General features: G+C 34.4%; 1 protein-coding gene across 4 annotated transcripts in view; it reads left to right on the top strand.

Moving 5' to 3' along the window:
* The window catches only part of LOC145268734 (uncharacterized), a 365,002-nt gene that overhangs the window by 233,621 nt on the left and 105,610 nt on the right, over positions 1 to 25,771 (top strand). For all 4 annotated transcript variants that reach the window (XM_080124311.1, XM_080124309.1, XM_080124310.1 and 1 more), the window contains 5 exons: positions 791 to 1,146; positions 7,164 to 7,287; positions 13,918 to 13,964; positions 15,272 to 15,374; positions 21,767 to 21,901. In XM_080124311.1, coding sequence (XP_079980437.1) covers positions 791 to 1,146; positions 7,164 to 7,287; positions 13,918 to 13,964; positions 15,272 to 15,374; positions 21,767 to 21,901 — 765 coding nt within the window. The remainder of the gene's footprint in view (positions 1 to 790; positions 1,147 to 7,163; positions 7,288 to 13,917; positions 13,965 to 15,271; positions 15,375 to 21,766; positions 21,902 to 25,771) is intronic.

Genomic DNA, 25,771 nt, shown 5'->3' with positions numbered 1-25,771 from the left:
CGCTGTATAGTTCTACAATTAGTCAACTGTGTTGAAAAATTCCTTATCTTATGTTACCGGGCATACTACTTGTGCTTGGTTGTTGGAGGGGGGGGGCCTATGTTTTGTTAAACCGACATATAAGAAACCTCTGAATCACATTTCACTAAATATGTGTACAGACTGTTTTACAATTTCTTCATGATCAGTTGCTTGTTCAATGGACATTCAAAACCAGAAACATAATTTACTTTTTACTGCTAAAAACACATTAATTTTCTAGTCTTATAAAATTCTTTGCAGTTAATGAAAAATAAATTAAGAAACTTACGTGCGGCGTTTAAACCTACAAACCACATCATGCAAAAAAAAAAAAAAACTACGCTATCAACTTGCTCACAGTAGAATTTTCACTGCCCATTGTTCTATTATTGTTGCTAAGCAACGATATAGAAAAAATAGCTTTACCAGTGATAGATAAATTAAAATAGTGGTTTCAATTATTGATTATCAGTAATTATCGGGGATATTCTGAGACAAAACTTAACTAAGATCACTCCCAGACTTATGCACTAAAGTTCTGTAAATTTTAAAGAAAATCTGTTCAGCCGTTTCAGAGTCTATATAATAGTAGAGATAAATTTACTAGTCCAAAATTTGACTAATATTTTTTTAAAGATTCCTTTTTTATAGTACAGTAAATTTACTAGTCCAAAATTTTACCTATATTTTTTTAAAAATTCCTTTTTTATAGTACAATAAATTTACTAGTCCAAAATTTGACATTTTTATTATGATTCTCCTTTTGTAGTGCAAGCCAGGATAAGGTGAAAGCAGAGTCACGTTTGATTCAACTCGGATATCGTCCAGTTGGTAATCGACCTGGGTCTGGCGGCAAGAGTCCTTACCATACCTCTTCCAACACATCTCCACATAGGTACCAGCAGAAGGGGCACAGCAGTGGCTCAAGGGAAAACTCACCACTCAACCATGCTAACAGAAACAACATCTCCAATTTGTCTCCACACCACACTGGATCGCCAAGTCGGTCTCCTAGGCAACTATCCCCAAAGCGTTCATACTCACCCAATAAATCGTCCTCTCCGAAAAGAAGTCCATCTCCGTCTGCTTATCCGGCAGGCCCTAGTGAAGCAGAAAAAGAAAGGCGTAAGTCAGTTTTATCTTTTATGCATGTCTTTTTTTGTATTCGTGCACTTTACACACCTTGTTATTTTTTTTATAGGAGTTTCAAGTTTAATTCAATTTTTACAATATCTTTTGTTCATTAAATTGTTAGGGCCCCTCCCCCTCACCATGTTAAAAATGGCTTTTTAAATAACACTAGCGGGGGGTACCCAGCATTGCTCGGGTGTTTGGAGGTATGTGTGCTCTTAAATCAAAAAAAAAAGTTTTGGTAGGTAGTTAGGATCGAACCTGAAACCCTAAGGCAAAGTTGAAAAAAAAAACCTGAGACGTTAAGCGCTCAGCTAGAAAGAAAGAGTAAGTGAAAGATGTTTGAATTTATTTGAATAAAATTGACAGGTGCCCGCTTAATGAGGTCAAATAGAAGTTGCGGAGTTAAGATTTACGACGACGTAAGCAATGGCTATTCAGCAGTTAACATTTTCTGTGGGACAGTTTTTAATGAGGTAAAAACCCAACTTTGGGGAGGAAAAGCAGCTCCCCCGTTTATTAGGGGAGTGTTGTCCAAACGAAAGCAATCGTCTGATATGACAGTGAAAAGCCGATATTGACCAAATGTTTACATCGCTTTCTGGTGACCACCCGGCTAATTCGAATCCAGTTTTTCTTTTTTTAAAATGAATAGCGAGAGAAACACGCGGCGATCTAAAAATCCGGAAAAAATAGCGTTTAAAAGTCGGGCAAATTAAATACACGCGCGACCTCCGTTGTTAAGTTGTACATATTATCATCTAGACAGCATATAAAAAGTTTTCAGAACAAGTGAGCCGACCGAGCGCTCCCCCTGAAAAAAGCCTTTTGCGGACATACAGAAAAAGTACACACACATACACACACACATTTTCGCTTTTATATTTATAGATTATTATTTCAGCATGATTTGTAAACTGCACAAGTATCCTTATTTGTTTATATCCAAGTGCTTTTGCAGTCTTTCTGATGACGCTTTCAGTATTCATGATCTTTGTGTCCTTATAATGATAATTCAAGAGGCTCTGCCATCATGTGTAAGTTTGAAATGGCATTTTCATGATTTAATAAAAAGACTAACAGGGATAGCCAATGTTGCTCAGAATTAAATGAGGATTAATGAATGTTCCACACTTCCAATATTTTTATTGTCATCAAAATTGGTGAAATTGCCCATTTTTCAATCAAAGTCATAGATTGCCTGCTCTAGTCAGGAACCCACTATAGTGCACCAGAAGGAAGCTTCATATACCTCCCCATAGTGACTTAGTTCACAATACATTGTAGTTTACATTGCATTATAGAGAACTTACTGTTGATTTTATAAATTTTTTATATAATGCCCTGAATTAAAGTTTAAAATGAAACATTCAAGTATCCTGGTTCAATTGTGTTCTAAACAAGAAGATTCATTTCAAATGTGCCCCCCGTCTTATCAAAGAACCTACTGTTGATTTTATATGCTAAGCCCTTCTGCTTGTACGATGATAAAACATCTTAAATGTACTTGCAATGTTAGGCTTTATAAAGGTGTTAACTTTGGTCAAAATCGAACTGTTCTTTCTTTCATCGGAGCTTTTTTATTATCAATGTTTGATACCAAATCTATCTAAAAACACTCCCAGACATATAAAGTACATTTGTGTAAAATTTCAAAAAAATTGGACAAGTAATTTAAAAATCCATAGGGAACACACTCACAAAAAGTATCTTTTATATATAAGTAGAGATTTAATTTTTATATTGTTTCATTCATTTCCTTTTGCAAAAATATAAAAAATGCAAAACTCAATCATGTTCTGCAAAGTCAAAAACAGAAAATAACAATTTTCTTCCACAAGACAATTTAACCACACACCATTTATAAATATTTAAAGTTTAAACCTTTTTCCAAAATGACTAGATTTGCTGTTAAGTAACCAAAAAGGGTTATATCATAAAACAAAACAACCAAACCAAACGGTATGAATAAATATTTGAAGCTATAAATAATTTGAAGCATAAAAACACATTTTTTCAAAAAATTACTGGATTTGGCATTAAATAATGCAAAAAGTGTTATGTCATAAAACAAAACAACCAATCTGATTCACCTCCGCACGTGTCCAATTGTAATCATTATTTATCGATTTCCAATTTTAGTCATTTTACTGGGTGGAACGATAAAACAAAACTGAAGCTATATTTTCAAACTTTTATTGAAAAAATCAATTCAGGAACTTGGTTATGTAGTAGACCTGATATCTATTGAATGTAGCCACCTTCAGCCTCAATCACCATCTCGATATGGGTCCTAAACTGGGAGTATGCCTTTTCCACAAACGCCAGTAGGAGCTCGGCAAATACTTGGTAGCGGTCAGGTTGGCTTCGGTGTTGTGGAAGGTCATGTTAATGATATTCTCGATGTATGACCAAATGAAGGAGTCCACCGGGTTCAGGTCGGGGGAGGATGAGAGCCAGTGAGAGAAAGGTACAAAGTCGTAGCACTCCTTCTGAAGCCAAGCCTGAGTTCCTTTGGACTTGTGGGCCAGCAGCAAGTCCTGCTGCCACACCCAGGGTTTACCAGCGACCACCTGATTGCACCACACTCTTCAGCACAGCCAGGTACACTTTGGTGTTGACGTTCAAGTCAATTTAAAAAATGTGAGGTGGCATGATGTGGTCCTCACTTGAAACCACACCAAAGACCATAAGCACGGGTTGTCCGATGAGTTGAGCTGTGCCCTAAAGCATTGAACCATCCGGAGGTTGTACAGCGGCGCATCTCCAATCTTGCTCGTTGAACATGGTGTCACTTTCAGACATGATAGAAGGCTTCTATGGCTCTTGGGATTTGTACACAACTGGCCAACTAGTAGATAGTCTTCAACAAAAAAAAAGAAAACCGGAATGGAATCATGTTGTCTTTTCTAGGACGACAATTTTATCATTCCATCCTGTATATGTATCAGCTAATATACCCGCCCTTCAGAGGTAAATATTTAATACTAGCAGATGAACCTGGTATTCCTATCATGTAAAATATAATTATGAGTTGGACCCAAGTAGCTCCTGCTCCTATCTCTGAACTTCATATAAATACAACAAGAATTATTGGACAATAGAATATGTAATCAATGAAATTATTATTAAAATTGAATTTATAACAAATCAGGTAAGTTTTGATACTATAGTCAGCTAAAAAATGTGATTAACTGCTCCCAAAACATTAGAATGGCTCAGAAATGGGGGGATTATTTTACATGTAAAATTAATGTATGCAAAATTAATCTTCCCATGGTACCAATTTAGGACCCTAAAGTAAACGTTTACCCTATTTTCTGCTATACATTCATTTTATTTGTTTGTTATTTCATGAAAAGCATCTTTGATAAACGATCCTAATGCTGTCATAGAATGTATTATTTCCAACATTAATAAATTAAAATTTGAAATAATTTATTATTTCCAACATTAATAAATTAAAATTTGGAATAATTTATTTCTAACATTAATACATTAAAATTTCGAATTATTTATTATTTTCAGCATTAATAAGTTAAAATTTAGAATAATCTATTATTTCCAACATTAATAAATTAAAATTTTGAATAATTTATTTCTAACATTAATACATTAAAATTTCGAATTATTTATTATTTTCAGCATTAATAAGTTAAAATTTTGAATAATCTATTATTTCCAACATTAATAAATTAAAATTTTGGATAAACAGACCAAATATCTTTGAAAGCAAGTCATCAATATTTTTTTTAATAACTATTAGATTTTTTTTTCATATTATTTGGATTCTTCAGACTCATCTTCTGCATTATTTTTACAATGATTTTGGCAATAAAACTTCTGACCATCTTCAAGTGTATCTTGTCAAACTAGATATTTTTCTGTTTAACTGATTAATTTGCACAGAATTCTGAGACGGAACCTTTTTTTAATCCACAGAGTTAGTATGCTCTCGTTCCATCAGCCATGACTGGGTAGAAGTCAAAGTCCTAAGTAATTAGCAGTTGTATTTTTAGTTTTTAGTGTCGCTCATACTGAGGATTGAACTTTCAACCTCCAGAAGAGTGTAACTTACTACTGAATTTTACCAAGTACTTTATCCACACCATGAGTCCTTCGTTTTTTATTAATTTTGGATTGTAAAAGATCCAACATCAGAGAAAGTGAGAAGGATGTTGTAGTTTACTTGAAGCATTGTGTGTAGCATGAAAGGAGTTGTGTTTGAAGATGCAGTTTGTGAGAAACGCCATGGACACGAGTTAGCGTATAAAGGAATGAAAATATTAGAAGGGATTTTCAATAATTTTCAATTATGTTACGTTTATTTATTTCAGAGGAAGCTCTTTTTGTTTTTTGTTTTTTTTTTCCTCCTATAATTAGAAATGATCTTGGTTCATATTGTTATTGTGATCAAATGTTGTTACACAATGTAAAATGGAGAACATCTTTTTAATTTGAACTTTTTCATCCACATGATCACAATTATGTAATGAAATTAGAAGCAGCTTTGAAATTTGAATATTTTACTATCTGAAATTAATAATAAAAAGTCAAGTTAAAAAAAAAATTTTAATAGTTTTTAATAAAGTATTTACATCTTAAAAGTCCTTTCAAAAAGTATTTCATCTATTAATTTAAAATTTCTTAAAGATGCTTTTCAGAACCTTTTTGTTTTTTTGTCCAAATTTAATTACAGTATCATGGCCGTTCGCTTAAATATAATTTTTTTTCAGCTCAAATTAAATTTTCTCTGCTTTAAAGCATGTAACAACATCTAACCACCGCCACAATAACAACACAAGCCAAGGACATTTCTAACACAAAAAAAATTAGAAAGAACGCTATCTCTGATGATCAATATTTTTTATCCAAAATTAATAATGTCAAGTTTAAAAATCAAAATCTAATGATTTTTTTAACAAAATATTTGCATAGATTCAAAGGCATTTTATCTGTTTATTCAATCAATATATCTATAAAAGTGAAAATGTGTGTGTGTGTGTGTGTGTGTGTGTGTGTGTGTGTGTGTGTGCACATTTCATACCAAATAAATCTTTTCAGTCTAGAGACTCGAGATTTGACATAAGGGGTATTGAGATTTGTAAAAATCTTTTTAATCGATTTTCAGTCAGAAATTTGGCTGTCAAGGGGGTTAAAGTTTGGCGATTTGACTTTTGAAAACTCTACCAAACTCCTCCACTAATTTTAGGTTTAAACACTTGAAATTTTAAATGTAGGTTACTTGGACATGGATCTAACATTTTAATTTGATTTGAGCTCAAAAAATAAATGTTAAGGGGTCAAAATTGAGGTCAAAGTGAAAAAAAATTTACCTCTGCAGTCTCTACCAAATTACTCAGCTTTTGGTCTAAACATGTGAAATTTTACTTAAAGGGTATTCAGAGATAAGACAAGTTTTTTAAACGGTTTTGGGTAGAAAATTTGAGCTGCCAACGGGTCAAAGTTCAAAAGATTTGACCTTTGTGGTCTCTAGCAAACTACTCAGCCAATTTTGGATCTAAACATTTGAAATTTATATATAACGGGTATTCAGACATGTGGCAAGCATTTTAGTCAGTTTTGGGGCAAAAATTTGGCTGCCAGAAGGTCAAAGTTGAAAGAGTTGACCTTTGCAAATTCTACCAAATTTCTCCGCCAATTTTGGGTCTAAACACTTGGACATGGGTAAAACTTTTTATTTTGATTTGATTAAAATATATTACATGTTAAAGGATCAAAGTTAAAAAAAAATTTACCTCTATAGTCTCTACGAAATTACTCAGACCATTTTTAATCTAAACATTTGAAATCTTAAAGTGTATTCACACGTAGAGCAAGTTATGAACAGTACATAAGGCCTGAGCAAAGCCGGGCTGAACTGCTAGTATTTTTAATTTCTCAAAAGATGCATTAAAGAGCTTCTTCTTTTTTTTTTTCAAATCTCACTGAATTCTTCCGAAGTCATTTTCAATTTTTATCGTAAAAATTCTTTTTCCACTTTTGAACAGTGTATGAAAAATTTGTTGCTCAGTTTCCGGTTCAACCAACCACAGTTATTGCAGCCGCTCTGGAAGTTTGCTGCTACAATGAAGCGCAAACATTAGCCGTGCTTCAAGCATCTTTGGATGATAGGTAAGGATCTTTTATAGCTTTTTATTTTATGATCAAGTTCAGTAAAGTCGTGTCATTTTGACCTCTGTTTTCTGTTTAGCACAAGTTATGCCGGTATATACTAAGAAAAAGTTTCTTCTGATTGATGCTATGTCATTTCACTTTAATTTCAAAATTTTTCATAAAAATATGGTTTTTACTTTGAATAACCAGATGTAAAATATTATTGCAACCAAGATTTCCAAATTTTGGTAAATTTTCAGATTAGGTCCACCTCCACAATTTTCTTTTTAAATGACGACTTTTAAAGGTTTTCGGCCATGCTGAATACGAAAATCGCCTTGTAATTTTGCAGAAATAATTAGTTATCGAGATATAAAAAGTTGTATTATGCATTGTATTCTTTGGTGGCCATCTTTGTTATGCACATAGATTTTTTTATGGAGCACACATGTAAAAACGATGGCCGTGAAAGAATACAATGCATAAAACAACTTTTTATGTCTTGATAACTACTTATTTTTGCAAAATTTCAATGCGATTTCCGTATTCAGCATAGTAGAAAACTTATAAAAGTCGTCATTTAAAAGAAAATTGTGGAGGTGGACCTAATCTAAAAAAAATACCCAAATTTTATCTCATGAGAAATATAAAAATTATACGACAGACGCGTAATGTGAATCTTAAATACAGCTTATGATTTCATAGGAGGCTTGGATTTAAAGAGTATAGAAAAATATTTGCAGAATACTAGACTTTGTTAGTATAGTCATTACATGTTAAGGACCCTATGTCAGTAGATTAAGTTAGCAAGTGTGTATATGGACAAGGGTCACATTTAGTGCACGTCAAAGTTATAACATGATCAACCGGTCACTGGTGTGTGACCGACTCACGTGTTATACTAAATGTCTTAGAAACGGTCCCATGATGATGTGGCGATGGGCCAGTCGTTAGGGTCTGAGTATTAATAGGAAAAGCATACCTGAGATGTTGCTCCATCATTCTCTCAAGATGCCTTCACGACTGGGCAATGCCAGGTGTTGTGCTAGTATATTGTATTAATAAAGGTTGAATCTGCATAGCTTATTCCGTCATTTTCTTCAGTTCATGTCTATCCGGTACGTTTGCATTCTATAAATTACATTCATATTTGTGTTGTGTGTGTAAATGTGAGGCAAGGGTTGCGCAATCTCCAACTGCATCTCTCCTGAATCGGCACTGTTTGAGTCCAGTGCCAAGAAGTCCAGGACGACTGGAAACAATGCCAAGATAAGCAGAGAGCACATACAGCACCTGGGAGTTCGAAATCGTCACCCATTTAGTACTGACTAGGTTCAGTGTTGCTTAACTTGAGTGATAATTTAAATTTATAAATAATCAGAATCGGGAATTTAATACGGAATCAGTAATTGTATTGGAATTGGGGGCGGGGGTATATTGGAATATTCCCATCACTACTTTGTATATACAGATGTTTTAATTTTTTGTTTTAATATTGCGAGAATTGTGCACAAAAACCAGCCGGTCACTAATGTGTGACCGACCCACATGTTATACTAAATGTCTTAGAAACGGTCCCATGATGATGTGGCGATAGGGTCTGAGTATCAAGAGAAAAAGCATACCTGAGATGTTGGATGTGGGTGTATGGCTCTTTTATTCCCTCAAGATGATGTCCTCACTCTGATGACATTTTGGCTGGAACATTCTTCGTCTTCAGGCCCGCTTCGTTCTTTAATGCAGACATTTAAGGCAGACACAAAAACACGACACAATTGTAATATATGAGAAATATAATTAACTATTTACTTTATAAAATCTATTCAATATATATTATGATTGCATATACAGATGTTTTAATTTTTTTGTTTTAATATTGCGGGAATTGTGGACAAAAACCAGAGGTAGAGATAAAAAGAAGCTCTTTGCTGTATAACACTACCAGCCGGTCACTAATGTGTGACCAACCCACGTGTTATACTAAATGTCTTAGAAGCGGCCCATGATGATGTGAAGATCGGCCAGTCAGCAGGGTCTGAGTATCAAGATCCTACAATTGATTTTCACTATTACTTCTTTAAAACTAACTGACCTTAACTAGTGTTGAGGGAGAGGAGATCCCCCCCCCCCTCATTTATGGAGAGACAAAAATATACGTCTTATCCCATGCTGTCCGGACAAAAAAGAGATTGAGTAAAGAATGGGAATTATGAGATTGCAATTTTCTGTGTATCCCTCCGCTTATATGGCCCTGTCGGTGGGGCATTAGAATACACTGACTGCCCCCCTGCAGAGGGTAAAAGTCCCTCAATGGGGGTCCTGGATATGACCTTAAACTATATCCAGTGGTGAGGCCCCAGCTTGTGGGCTTTGGGGAATGTGGAGCCACCCTTTAATTACCATTGCTCCCAGGTCCACTCTGACCCGGAGTGGTAGTACCTGTTAGGGTTCCAACTATGGGTTATAAATAGAAACCGACGTGAAAACAACAAATATATTCTATTAAAAAAATTTTTCTTCAAAATCTTTGGATTTGGCATTAAATAACCCGAAAAGTGTTGATATGCTGTCAAACAAAAACAACCAACCAACCCTCCGCTTATGGCCAAATTATCACTTGACCATGCAGGAGGGAGAGCTGTTAACAACCACCACAACCGGGGCACTAAATATACTGCCACAAAATGACTGATCTGCAAAGATGAGCGACATGAAGTTAAGGTGAGAGGCTGAGATTAAATGCAGTAAACAGATTCAAATGATGACGTCACGTTTTTAAGCCAAGAGAAAAAAAGATCAGTCTCTCGGTGGCAATCATGCAGACGAGACATGACCCTTGATGTAGAAAGCTGATAACCTCAGTGAACGTTATTTCAATCTCTTTCCGTTTGCATCACTTATTTCTTAAGTTAGAAAGAAAAGTTTAAAAATAAAGAATTATTAAAATAAGTCTCTCTCTCCTAAGTAAATTCTCTCCAAAGACTGGGTAAGATCTGATGACTTCAGAAGAGACTAGAATCTAAAGAGTATAAGGAAAAGTGTACAGAACAGTTGAAAGAATGGATGAAAATTCTTGGATTAGTTAGTGGAGAACAGTTGACATAGTAAGGTAAATTGGCAGGGGACGACCAAATAAACTATGGGAGAAAATTATAAGGAGGGATTGAGAGAAAGAAAGATAAAGACCTGGCCAGAGATAGCTTAGTTTAGAAGTCAATTTCTGAAAGTCCTTCAACACATGCCAGCATGTATTGTTTGTATTATTCGGACTACTGTTCTCATCTTCAGTGTTAATTTTTCACAACGTTTCGATCGATGTAACCTCTGACCTTCTTCAGGTGTATCTTGTATTTTTTTCTGTTTATTTTCTTAACATCTGTTGACAAAAAAAATGATTTATACATTCTCTTGAAAAAAAAAAGATCAAACTTTTCTCTACTTTCACCTAACTATTTACAGTGTTCATATAAAGCATTCATCTGTTCTTTTTATAATAAAAATTCCGTTTTTTAAAAAAAAAAACGTTTACTGCCAAATTTCTTTTAAAAAAATACAAGTTTTCCTAAAAAAAAACAAACAAACCCTTTCCCCAAACAATTTATGGTAAAAAAAATGAATCTTTTTTTTTTTTGAGGAAAAAAAAACTTTTATTGATAAAAAAAAATTGCAAAAAATAATAAAAGTAAATAAACAATACAAAATGCAATTTTTCTTCAGGAATGTGTTCAATTTTAACAAACTGAGCCACAGCAACGTGTGGCCGGGTACAGCTAATATATATATATATATATATATATATATATATATATATTAGCTGAAGTTGTTGGGGGTTTCTAAGAAAGACACTTAAATATGTAGCTTACTTCTACTTCTGGTGTTGGATAATGACGCCAGACCGTACCGAGTTTTATGGGGCCAGGCCATGCCAGGTTTTCGAGAAATAATGTGTGTTCTATTTCTTGACCTGTGATGTCAATCCTAGCAGAACAAAGGACTTTTGTGGGTCAGGAGGACAGACGTGATAAATGCCAATCAATGCATGTGTATGCATTCCTTTGTCAACACACCAACCCCATTTCTCTCTCTCTCATGCCATAAGCTACAAGTTGTCAAAATAAACGGCATTGTTTGATAACTCAAAATTGTTATCTGTTATTGAAAACATGGCATATTCCAGACAAGTAAATGGGATATAAGTCATTTCTAACTGTTCTTTCAGGTTGAGTCCTGGGAACATCAACCTGGAAGAGCAGTTGGAAATGACTTATATACCATACATTACGACCATGTAATCCCTACAGCCACCTACATTGAAAATGCTGCTGTGAAACCTGACATAGTTTAATGGAATAAGTCAGAGAGAGTTGCAGCCTTGGTTGAAGTGAGTGTTCCTAATCATGGAGGTCTGAACAGATCTGAAAGACAGAAACAGACCAAATACCAAGGTCTCATGCATGATATGAAAAGAAACTGGAATCCCAGAGAGATATCAATCATACCATTTAATATAGATGCCACAGGGCTTATGAAGAAGAACCTGATGTCCTACCTAACTAATATTCCTGGTGAACCAAGTGCAAAAGAGATCCAGACAACTGCACTTAAGGGAACAACGAGTATACTAAAAAGAGCTCTCGATTGGTTTCAATAAAAGCAGGACAATGTTGGCAGCTGGTTTGGCTGCCCCATACCCAGCATTACAATCTTCAAAGAAAGAAAATGAAAAAAAAAAAAAGTAAACAAATATACATTTGCACACACAAAAAACGGGACAAGCAAAATTATATATACATTTTTTACGCTTGCTCATAATACAACACTGGTTTGTTCAGAACTGAAAATAAGCAGATCTCTGAATGGGAGTGGGATATAACTCTATCAGAGTTCTCAATTATGAAGAAAATTAAAAAATAAATGTGTATGGGAGAAATTAGTGATAGTGTTTTCTGCTAGACGGGTGTTTCTTGTGAAAGTCTAGCGAGGGGAGACCGTAGATTAGAGCTCAGCCGAGCACTTGCCAATTATCACATTTTATTTTTTTTTACATAGGACTCACCACTTATCAAAGCCTAGAGGCCACTCGAGGATAAGGGTTAATGGGTAGTAATCGTAAGTAATGGAAATTTTGTAAATTGGATTACTTAGGGGGACTGTTCATCAAGAACTTGTTTACGTTGGACTTGAAGACAATCAGATTGTAGTTAGCTGGAAAGCAGCCAATCAGAAGAGAGTTCCACAGGTGTGCAGTTCTAAGAAAGAAGTTTTGTTCATGGAATCTACGTTTATGTTTAGGCACAGATAAAGAGTGAGAAATTATTGATAGTGGTTTTGGCTAGACGAGTGTTTTTCGTGAAACTTTGGCGAGGGGGGGACCATAGATTGCAGCTCAGATGAACACTTCCCATGAAAATAACGATAAACAGGCTCACAACATCTCTTCTGTAGGGAAAGGGGTTGCAGGGAAGAGAAAAGGGCATCCCCCACTAATCTACGAAGTCTATTTTGAACTCTGTCAAGGCAGGATAAGCTGCTTCTAGCAGCTCCTGCCCAGATGTGGCAACAGTACTATATCATTGGCCGTACCTGGCTTTTATTTCGGTCAATGTAACCTCTGACCTTCTTCAGATGTATCTTGTCGAATTTAGGAATCTTTCTGTCAAACTAGGGATCTGTATGGAATTTTCAACCCTTTATTTAATACATGCGGGTAGCATGCGCTTGTTCTGAAAAAGTAGAAGTCTTAAGTAATTTTCAATTACATTATCATTAGTATTGCCTGCACTGAGAATTGAACCTTCAACTCTCAGAGGATTTCAATTTAACCTAATGCTTTTTCCGTTACACTATATCGATCTTTGTGAGAATAATATTCAAAATGAGAACCGTAGTCCGAATAATCCAAATAATCCAAAATATATAAATTTTTAACAACATCCTACCATTCTCCGAACTTCATTCTTGAACAATTGATACAATTCGCTCGTCTTTTTTCTTTTTACGTTTTAGAATGTAGTAAAAAAAAAAATTAAACTATTTCTTTTTTAAATAACAAGGTTTTCTTCATATTATTTGGATTATGTAATGGTAGAAGTCTTTAGTAATTCTTACTTGTATTCTTAGTATCACCTACACTGAGGATTGAACCTTCATCCTCCAGAAAAGTGCCGTTTAGAACTAAATTTGCCTAGTACTTTATCTGTTACGTCATTGGTCCTTCCGGACCAACTAGCTAATGGAATGAGAACATATACACTCTTTAACCCTTATCCTCGATGGGGCCTTTGGGTCTTGATAAGTGGTGATTCCCTGGTAAAAAAAATTTTTTTTAAAAGTGCTACCCTTATTGATTATGCAGATTCTCAAGTTTGAAAGATCCCTAAGTTCAACAAGATACACCTGAAGAAGGTCGGAGGTTACATCATCCAAAACATTATGAAAATAACACTCAAGATGAGAGTAGTAGTTCGAAGAATCCAAATAATGCAAACAATTAATCCTCATCTCAAAAACACAATGTGCAGATTTTTTTTGTTTTTTTTTTTGTTTTTTGTTTTTGTAGATGTTAATTTTTTTTTTTTTTTTTTTTTTTTTTTTTTATTAGTTTTGCCCTCTATGTTCTCATATTTGCATTTCTTTTTTCATCTGAAGACCCGAGCAAAAACCAGCTACCCCACCGGCCCCAGTTCGTCAACAAGGTAAGCAAAATTTAAAAGATTAAAAATTAGTTATAATTTAAAAGATTAAAAATTAACTATAATTTAAAAGATTAAAAATTAACTATAATTTGAAAGATTAAAAATTAACTATAATTTGAAAGATTAAAAATTTACTATAATTTGAAAGATTAAAAATTTACTATAATTTAAAAGATTAAAAATTAACTATAATTTAAAAGATTAAAAATTAACTATAATTTAAAAGATGAAAAATTAACTATAATTTGAAAGATTAAAAATGAACTATAATTTGAAAGATTAAAAATGAACTATAATTTGAAAGATTAAAAATGAACTATAATTTGAAAGATTAAAAATGAACTATAATTTGAAAGATTAAAAATGAACTATAATTTGAAAGATTAAAAATGAACTATAATTTGAAAGATTAAAAATGAACTATAATTTGAATAAATTCCCCAAACAGAACAGTTTTGTACTACTTTTACATTCTTACCCCTTGATGTCCCCGACCTAGACCATTCCCGAGTCCTAGCTAGTCACTTGGTATTTGCTCACAAAGAAGTTACCACTTTGATGAAGACCGCAGATGTCAAATAGTTCAAATTTGTCAGATTATCACTTACCTGACGTTGTCAATCATGAGAGCAACAGTCCAGTGTTGGTCATCAGAGTTGTCCCACTGGGGAGCAGAAGTCATTTTTAAGTAAGAAAAATTAATGATATTTTGATAATAGTTCTTTTGTTGTATAAAAAAAATTATTATTTAGAATAAAAGTTACAATATTGAGTTTGTGTATAAAAAATAAAAAGCCCGGAAAAACTTCTAAATGCATTTTCTAATAAAAGTGTTTTTGAATTAGGTTCTGGTTGAATTTGGTTTGGTAATATCAACCCTGTTCTGGGGTCTGTCTTTTAACAACATGAATTCCAGTGGCAGGCAGAATGGAGTCTCTTGGCCATTATGAAATTGATATTAAACCAAATATGATTAAGGAACAGATGAAAATGCCTGGATTAATAGATGTAGAACAGTTGAGATAACAGGATCTGTTGGTTGATGGCCTAGGAAAACATGTGAATAAATGATAGGGATTGGTTTGAAAAAATGAGGAATAAATAAAAATCTGTCCAGAGTTAAATTTTGAAAGGAAGTGATAACGATGGACTTGAGAAAAAGAGGGATAAATAAAGACCCAGCCAGAGATAAGTTAGTTTGGAACTCAATTTTAAGAGTCGTCCAATATCTGCCAACATGTAAAGTGAACATTGAATATAATTCAGATGCCTGTTAATTTTGTACATTTCTGTTTCTCTCTTTTCAGAAGCTAAACGTTCCCATCCAAAGACTGACAATAAACCAGTGTCTTATGATCCAGTATCACTGAGTGACCGCAGTGATAAATCCCCTTCTTCTAGCGCCTCAAGGTCAGTTAAATTAATTCCCCCATTTTTATTAAGAAACAAATCATTTCCAAATTATTGCATATTTATAGAAAAAATAGGACAATGCAATTACAAATGAATAACATTAAATATCAATATATATTATATAGAGTATTTTCAAATGCTATGTTGTCTTGATTTAATTGATAGTAATATATTTTGATGGGATGATAAATGAAAAAGTTTTTGCATTTATTTTATTTAAGTAAAAAAATGTATATTTACATTTTTTTTTTGTAGAGGGAGGGTGTCTTTATTCATTTAGTTATCTATCTCTCTTTCTCTCTCTAGAAAAGATGGCACGATTCCATTTCCGTTTGATGAAAACCAGTTTTCTTTTTTTTATTGCAAACCATTTACTACTTGGTCACTTGTGTACAAATCTTAAGAGCGATAGGAGCCTTCTATCATATCTGAAAGTGACACAATGTTCAATGAGTGGGATTGGAGATGCGCCGCTGTACAACTCATGCTCTCTACCAATCCAAGTTATGACAACAGGACCATTGCCAGGACCCTCAAAATCCGTCGCAGGATTTTCACGAATAACAGGAACATGCACAGAGTGATGAAAACAAAGTTTCCAGCCACGGTTATGGTATTTGGTGTGGTTTCAAGTGAGGGCCACATCATGCCACCTCACATCTTCAAAGTCAACACCAAAGTGTACCTGGATGTGCTGAAGAGTGTAGTAGTCTCCTGGTGCTATCGGCCCTGTCGGTGGGGCATTAGAATACGTCGACTGCCCCCCTGCAGAGGGTAAAAGTTCCTCAATGGGGGTCCTAGATATGACCTTAAACTATATCCAGTGGTGAGGCCCCAACTTGTGGGCTTTGAGGAGTGTGGAGCCACCCTTTAATTACCATTGCTCCCAGGTCCACTCTGACCCGGAGTGGTAGTACCTGTTAGGGTCCCAACTATGGGTTAAATAGAAACTGACGTGAAAATAACAAATATATTCTATTAAAAAAATTTTTTCTTCAAAATCTTTGGATTTGGCATTAAATAACCCGAAAAGTGTTGATATGCCGTAAAACAAAAACAACCAACCAACCTGGTGCAATCAGGTGGCCATTTGCAGATCTTTGATCTGGCAGCAGGACTTGGTGCCGGCTCACAAGTCCAAAGAGACCGAGGCTTGGCTTCAGAAGAAGTGTTGCGACTTTGTACCCTTCTCTCACTGACCTTCCTCTACTCCCCCAACCTGAACCCACTGGGCTACTTCATTTGGTCATACATCAAGAACATCACCAACATAACCTCCCATCAACACCAAAGCCAGCCTGATTGCCGCCATCCACCGAATATTCGCTGAGCTTCAGCCAACACTTGTGAAAAAGGCATTCTTTCAGTTCTAGACCCATATCGAAGTGGTGATTGAGGTTGAAAATGACTACATTGAATAAATGTCAGCTCTACTACATAATCAAGTTACCGGAATTGATTTTTTTTAATAAAAGTTTTAAAATAAAGCTGTAGTGTTGTTTTCTTTAGGGTGACAAATTTATCGTTCCACCTTGTACAAGTAAAATTTATCAAATTATAGTTTTATCGTAATTGTTGATGAAGACTTCTTAAAATCCAGGGGAAGTAACTGCCGGTTATGATTTTGACAAATCCTTGATTTTAAAATAGAAAATGGCGCACCACTAATATCTAGGGTTATTTTGGGTTTTTTTTTGTAAAAAAAAAATTGTTCTAGCAAATGTTTTAGTTGATCATATTTTGTTGTTTATTGGAATTTAAAGTAATTTTAACATGAGACATAAGTGCGTGATAGTGTTTTTTACCTAAAATGCATTTTTTTTTTAAATTTAATTTTGCTACTTTTTTTTTCTTATTTGTTTTTGTGCGTATCTTATCTTTAAATATGTAAACATAGATAAAGTTATCCAAGGTGGCTCAAATAAGACAGCTGTTTTGGATAACTCGTTACTATTTTCCTAGTGTTTACATTATTTAAAATGTGTATTTCTCAATAGGTTTTAACTCGAAATGATTCCTCAAATCATAATATTTTCGAAATGATTTTAATGTCTACACAGAATTTGTTTTTTATTTTTTTATTTATTTTATTTTATTTTATTTATTTATTTATTTTTTTTTGTTACAATGCTGAGATTTAGTGACTTGACCGACTTCCTTTGCTATTATGAAGTAAGCTGATCTACTTATATCAGGAATAAATAAACTTGTCCATGATAATAAATATAGCTATACAAAAACGTTGTGGCAGCAATCTGCACCATTTATTTGGCATCGAGATCAAAGACACGTGTTAGTTGAGGTTCCAACCTTGACAATCAATCCAGCAGAAACTGGGTCATTTCAGTTACCTTTTATTGGCATTCAGTCTTGGTAATCTTAGGAGGTTCATTCTTTACCTCTGAATTTTTGGGTAGAGTAAGTTTGTTGCTTAATACCTGAGATGCTTTAACTGGGAAACGCGGACAAAGTTACTCATGCAATTTTTAATAGACCAGAGTGCTTCTCCTTTAGGAGTGCTGGCTTGACTTTCGCCACTTCTGACCTTGTGTCACATCTTCCTGCACTAAGAAGGAAGTAAATACTTCAGTTCATGGCAGTTATAGCTCCAGAGTTATGATGCACACTTTTGTGACATACTTTTGCTTATAGACTTTTTGTTGATTTTATATTTTATCTTTACATCATCAACACTCTGATCCCCATCTGACATCAATTGAAATGAATGGCTCTCGTCTTGGGAGGCCTCATATTTTGACAAGCTTATGGGCTTGACCTTTACTCCTGATCTTAAATGGAACACATACATTAAATCCGTTGCCAAGGCTGCTGGAAAAATGGTGGGATCCTTCTATCGATCCAGTAGATATCTCACTGCTGATGCAATTCTATATCTATATAAGAGCCAAGTACGTCCAAGGATGGAGTACTGTTGCCACATCTGGGCAGGAGCTGCTAGAAAGACTTATCTTGCCTTGATAGAGTTCAAAATAGACTTCATAGCCTCATAGGGGATGTCCTTTTTTCTTCCCTGCAACCTCACAGAAGAGCTGTTGCGAGTTTGTCTCTGCTTTATTGTTATTTTCATAGAAAGTGCTCGACTGAGCTCCAATCTATAGTTCCCCCCTTGCCAAACTTCCACAAGAAACACCCGTCTAGCAAAAGACACTGTCAATAATTTCCCCCACTCTTTATCTGTGCCTAAACCTAAATATAGATTCCATGAACAAAGCTTCTTTCTTAGAACTGCACGCCTATGGAATTGTCTTCCGTTTTTCAGCTGACTACAATATGGTTGTCTTCAAGTCTAACGTAAACAAATTTTTGATGAGCCATATAACCATATAAGTTAAAAAATTTACCGAATTTCCATTACTAACGATTACTTTATTGTCTACTGTACACTCTTTAACCCTTATCCTCCAATGACCTCTTGGCCTTGATAAGTGGTGATTCCTTTGTAAAAAAAAAAGTATTACTATGTTCAAGGCCTACAAAGCCTACACTTCCCCATTTTTTCACTAGTGAATCTTTGAAGATTTGTTGTATTTTTTCCCGAGTGTCCATGGGTAGAGGAGTTCAGAGATGAAGAAGTACAGTTATTTTTTTGTCAATTGCTCTCATATTAATAATTAACTAGCGGGACCTGTGGAAATTCCACAGGGGACTCATTCATATGTAATATATTGATGGAAGCATCCTGTAGATGTTCAGCGTAAATGGAGACGCTCTGATATTATTGTAGCTCTTTTGTTAAAATTGCAGAAGTATTTATCTAAGCTAGCAAGGACACCCGGCATAGCCCAGTCGTAAAGTATGCTTAAATATGATATTTAAATTCTTGCAGATTTTGTATATATTATTATAGAGTTAATACTCTATCGATTTTTGTATGTTATAAAGTTGCGATTTCAAAAATAAAACATATATATCCATATGACTTGGGTGAATCAGCTTGAACCGAAACCAAAACTTATGAAAACAATATATGTATATAATTTGAGTTCCTTTAGCTATAATCGAAACCAAAACTTGTGAAGAATTTTTGGTAAAATTACTTATAAAAAAATAAATGACTGGAGTGCCATCAGCTATAACCGAAACTAAAACTTATGAAAAATTCTTGGTAAAATTATTTATTACAAGAAATGGAAGTCCATGACAATTAAATGACAGTCACTCGGATGTAAGCGTGACACACAAAATAAATAATATACACGATATCCTATTAATATATAGATACTCACTATTCCATAGCTTGCTATAACATATACTGACCCAACGGATTACGGGCTGTCTAGTATATATATATATATATATATATATATATATATATAGATATAGATATAGGACTTGAGTTACTCGGATTTAAATGTGACACACAAAATAAATAACACACGTTATCCTATTAATATATATATGTATTAATAATTCTTTTGTTGATTTTTTTTTTTGTCTGTATACAAAAAAAGGTTGGTGCAAAAGTTTCAAAATTTGATCTTGAAAATGAAAAACTGTTTTTAAAATTCTTTATTCATAATAATAATGACTTATGCTACCTATAACTTGGTTCCATCTGTCAACGAGTTTATAAATGCCTCGCTTTTATAAAACAAGGGTATGATCACCAAAAGTTGGAAGGTTCTACTTATAAACACTGGCGATAGGAACTGACCAATCGAATGGAGCTATGTTTTGCTAACAACCAATTAGAAACCAGAATTGCTCCATAAAAATATCGAATCTTAGCATTCCAGCACGATTTTTTCATGTCAACACGAGAAGGCTCTTTTGTTGTTTGCCTGCCAAATTATAAAGTCCAAGATTTATAGAACAGTCACCCACCGAAAATTCTTCATCTCTCGGACTGGTACAGAATAGCTACCCATCGTCAACTCTTCTGAAATTAAACATGGCTTTCAATTCAAGATTTTGATGTGAAATATGAATCTAACTCAATTTGTAATTTTCAAAATAAGTGATAATCTCATGGAACTAGACCAGGAGATATATGCAGGATGGGACAAGATCTTTGGTTGGTAATGCTGTGTGAGGATGAGTATTATCGTGATGGAAGATGATTTCTTTTTTATTGGCTAAAAATGGTTGTTTTCGGGTCAGCATGAGTGAGAATTTTGCAGAAAAATATGCTTTAATAATCTGAAAGAAAAATAAATTCATCATGTTAATTAATAACAATATGCATAAAATAAATTATAATCGTTCAAAATACCCTTTCTACAAACAAAATTCTAGGAAAAATTTTTGCACTGACCTGATATCTTAATTATATTTCCTAACTAGCAGGGAGATCCGACATTGTCCGGGATTGAATGATGATCAACAAATATTTCGTACTTCTATATTTTTATGGTCATCGAAATCCGTGAAATCACCCGGGAAGAAGCTTCACCTGCCTCCATGCAGTAACTTAGTCCAAAATATGTTATACTACATTGTACTGTAGAGAACCTACTATTTCTTTTATAAAATTATTTTATATAAACTTCTTTCCAGTGAAAAAAAAAACAGTAAGAAATTTACGTGTGGGGTTTGAACCTACAGATCACATGCTCGTCTGAGCTCCAATCTCTCGTCCCCCCTTGCCAATCTTTCACGAGAAACACCCGTCTGGCTGAAACTACTGTCAATAATTTTCCCCACTCTTTACCTGTGCCTAAATCCAAACGTAGATTCCATGAGCAGAGCTTCTTTCTTAGAAGTGCACGACTGTGGAACTCTCTTCCGCTTGCCTGTTTCCCACCTGACTACAACTTGGATGTCTTCAAGTCCAGCATAAACAAACTCCTGACAAACCGCCCCTTAAGTAAGATACTCTATCAAATCTCCAATACTAACGATTACTATGATACTATCTCATTGATTACTGTACACGCAATAACCCTTATCCCTGAGTGGCCTCCAGGCCTTGATAAGTGGTGACCCCCATGTAAAAAAAAAAAAAAAAAGTCATGCAAAAAACAAGCAAAAAAACATGCTATCAACTTACCCACAGGAGAATTTTCAAGGCCTATTGTTCTAACATTGTTGCTAAATGATGACATGAAAAAAATGGCTTTACCAATGATAGATAAATTAAAATAACAATTTCGATTATCGGTAATTATCAGGGGTATTCTGAGACAAAACTTAACTAAGATTACTCCTAGACTTATACACTAAAGTTCTGTAAATTTTAAAGAAAATCTGTTTAGCCGTTTTGGAGTCTATAAGGAACGAACTCACACACACAAAATTGCCTTTACATAATTGTAGTGATTAGGTACTGATTATTTGATATTGGTGTCTTTCTTTTGATTATGTGTGACAATTATTGTAAAAGTGGTGTTTATGTATTTTATTTTAATCTTGTCCGTTTTATTATTCAGTGTGCGGGATATGTCGTCTTGCAAATCTCCAGAGGATGAAGATAGTCCGGAACGAATCTGCAACATGCCCTCTGTTATACATGACTCCCCAACAAAGCATCCAACTTCTCAAGCAAGGGCAAAACAAGTTACAAGGTATGTATCATAGAGTCTACATACATGTATGTGCGTGTGTGTGTGTGTGTCTATGATGGTAGTTATGGAATTGATAATCCAGTGTAAAGGAAAACTGAAAATTGTTTATATGTTTATGATCCACATGTTTTTACCTCGAGTTACATAGGGTGTACATGTGCGTTATCGCCTGTGAGCAATTAAGAAACAACAAAAAGTCTTTTTACATACTTGCGTGGTCACTGGTCTCATTCTCCAATCATTCCATGCATAGTTGTTGATCTCTTCATGGTTGTGGTCGTCTGTTTAACTTGAGACGAATCAACTCGTGCATGGGAAGACGATGCAGAGTTGTTAGAGTTTCAAAGGTTTTATTAAGAGAGTTTGCTCTTTGTGAGGAGAGACCACATAAATTATTTCTTACTTAATTTTCTTACTTAATGTTTAACTCAAGATAAATCTATGCGTGCATGGAAACACAATGGAGATTTTCTGGGGTTTTCCAGGGTTTTATTCAGAGTGTTGAGGGAGAGACTGTATAAATTATTTCTTGTTAACTTGTTTTTTTAATGAGTCTGGCAGAGTCTGGAGGCAACATTCACTTAGATTTCTCTACATTTCTACTTTTCCATGTGTGGATCGTGATTTCCTCATAATTGCTCATATTCTGTTTAACTTAAAACTAATCGATGCATGCATGAAACCACACTGGAAACTTGTTAATCTTTCAAAGGTTTTATTTAGAGAAAGACTAGCGGGGGTACCCGGCGTTGCCCGTGTGTTTGTAGGGGTAAAAGAAAAAAAGTTTCGAACAGGTGATGAACCCGAAGGCGGAAAAGAAAGTGAAAGAAAATGTGAACTTTTACAGCAACACTATCAGCACCATAGGAAGTGAAAAGTGTTTAAATTTAGTGATGTCAATCAAACAGTTGACTTGCAAAAACGAACGTTGGCTGGAGGCCAGTTCAGCTTTCCGCCATATCCTTTATTTGTTTCCCTCACCATTTTAGGAAAACCAACTCCCCACAAAAAGGGAGTGTCCAAATGAATAGCAATTGTCTGATATTAAGGGTTTTCCCCACATTGATCAAAGCTAATTGCTTTCTGGATGTCCCAGCACAAAAGGCCAGGAAACTGCCTTTACTTTCAATTCAGTTTCATACAAAAACAAACAAACATGTGAGAGAATGGAATAGTGTGAATTTTATAAAAGTCAATTAAAATAAATCTAGAGATGACGTCCCTTTGCAAATCGTAGATATTATTATTATAATCTAAGAAGTATATAAATGTTCTAAAACATAGTACCCCCCCCCTCAAGAACTTTGCTGGACATACATAAATGTGCGTGACCGTTTTGTTTTTTATATATATAGATGACTTGCTCATTGAGGGGAAATACCAATATGACTAGTTAGCTAATTATTTGCTTACTTAATTTTGTTAGTCTTAATGAGAGTGACACATGAGCAGAGTCTTGAGGCAACATTCACTTAGATTTCTCTACATTGTTAGGAACATCTTGTCTGTTTTGCTTCCCAACTTTCTAACTAGAAACTTTGTTCTTCATTTGACACCTGCATTTCTAACCCGTTTTTTTTTTTAAGGAGCTAACTTTTGACGCCCTTTCCATGCATAGCTGTTGATTCCCTCATGGTTGTTCATATTCTGTTCAACTTAAAACGAAAACATACTTGAAACTTGCTGATCTTTCAAAGGTTTTATTTAGAGAAAGACAGCTTGAGGGGAGATACCAACATCATTAGTTAACTAATTATTTGTTTACTTAAGACAAATCTACCTGTGCATGGAAAAACAATGGAGACCTTCTGAGGTTTCCAGAAAGCTTACTCTTTGTGGAGAGAGACCATGTAAATTATTTCTAATTTACTTACTTAACCTTAAAATGTTAGACGTGTGGGCAGAGTCTCGAAACAACATTCACTTAGATTCTCTCTACATTTTCAGACACATGTTGCCTCTCTTGCTTCCCAAGTCCAACTGTGTTGAAACTTTGTTTTGACCACCGAACATTTCTATATGATATTGTATTTCTAGCGCATTTTGTTTGAGGAGGTAACTCTTGATCTTAAATCATGCCAGTTGCACTAAGTCTATTTTCATTTGCTGCCAGATTATCTTGATATTTACTTTTGTCAAAAATTCACACTAGTTAACATAATCTCTGCTTACTGGCATAGGATCCCAGCAAATATCAAGCTCATCACACGTTTTGTGGTCCCAAACAGACTCTATTCTTTCACACACACTCTCTTTGAGTCATGTGATTTTATGAGTTTCTATATCCTGACATGTACTATGTAACCCATGCCAAAATTCATACTAGCTAACATAATCTCTACTTACTGGCATAGGGTTCCTGCAAATTACTATCATCATATATTTTGTGGTCCTAAACAGACTATGCTCTTTCACACACACTCTCTTTGAGTCATGTGATGTTATGAGTTTCTATTAATTCATATCCTGACATGTACTATGTAAACCACACCAAAATTCGTACTAGCTAACATAATCTCTTCTTACTGGCATAGGGTAGCAATATATAATAATTAGGGTTTAATTTTCCTTCCCTAAATATAGAGAAAGGTCTAATCTGTCATTTCTGAAAAACGCTTTCACAAAAATTTACAATAGCGGCAAAAGAAATAAAAAGATTTAGAGAGATACAGAAGATCTAAGAACTTTCTAAAATCAAGAAAAATCAAGAAAGTTTAGAATACTCTAATACCGGGTGGCACTTTCTATAAAAGAAGTTTTTAGCGCTAACTCTTCAGTTTGGTCCTGGATATGACCTTAAACTATATCCAGTGGTGAGGCCTCAGCTTGCGGGCTTTGGGGAGTGTGGAGCCACCCTTTAATTGCCATTGCTCTCAGGTCCACTCTGACCCGGAGTGGTAGTACCTGTTAGGGTCCCAACTATGAGTTTAATAGAAACCGACTTGAAAACAACAAATATATTCTATTAAAAAGATTTTCTTCAAAATCTTTGGATTCGACATTAAATAACCTGAAAAGGGTTGATATGCCGTAAAACAAAAACAACCAACCAACCAACCAACTCTTCAGTTGTTAATTTGTTGACATGAGGAGTTCAACCTCAGTTCCAGTGTGATTCTAGGGTTGTAAATCCAGTCAAAAGAACATTTTTTAAAACCTCACATCAACAAATATTTCTCTGACCAAAGATATAAATTTAAAGTGAAAAATTTTGAGAAATTTCTTTATGGGAATAATTTAACTTCTCAGCATACTATGACCTCCTTTTCTCACTGCTCTCATCTTCTTCACTGCCTCTAGGTTTTCTGATTTCGTCGTTAGCTATTAAGTAAAAATATTTTTTTTATTTGTCATTTATGTTAAACTAGCCTGGGTGCCTGGAGATGTGTGTTGAGAAGAAAAATAAAACTCAAACCTGTACCGCAAAGGAGGAAAAGAATGCGTAAAAAAAAAAAATAGTTACGTCTTTGCTGTTGCATCCATCACCAAACCAGAAGTAGCAAAGGTTTAAATTAAGGCTAGTCAACTGAAAGGAGGGGATGACTTTCGAAAATATTGACGAAAAAAGCGACCCCTCCTTGTAGAAAAATGATGGTGAAGGAATTAATGTTTTTAGCCAATTTTTCGATATTTATCGCCCGAATGGTTGAGCTTCAAAATGACACCGATCTCATGAAAATCCGTCGCCTCAGGCAGATATACAAACATACATACATTTAAACAGACAGGTGAGATTTATATTATAAAAGATTTTTTTTTTGTTTGCGTTAAGCAAGGATTGTATTCAAATTAATATCCTTGTTATTTATTTTATTTTATTACACATTTAACAACGTAACATTAAGAAATTACTAATTATACTTTTTCATC

This window comes from Euprymna scolopes, chromosome 44 (assembly GCF_053919585.1).
Source record: "Euprymna scolopes isolate OS-2025 chromosome 44, ASM5391958v1, whole genome shotgun sequence".
NCBI lineage: Eukaryota > Metazoa > Mollusca > Cephalopoda > Sepiida > Sepiolidae > Euprymna > Euprymna scolopes.
Note: the sequence above shows the minus strand (reverse complement) of the source record. Positions and strands in the feature narration are given on the sequence as shown.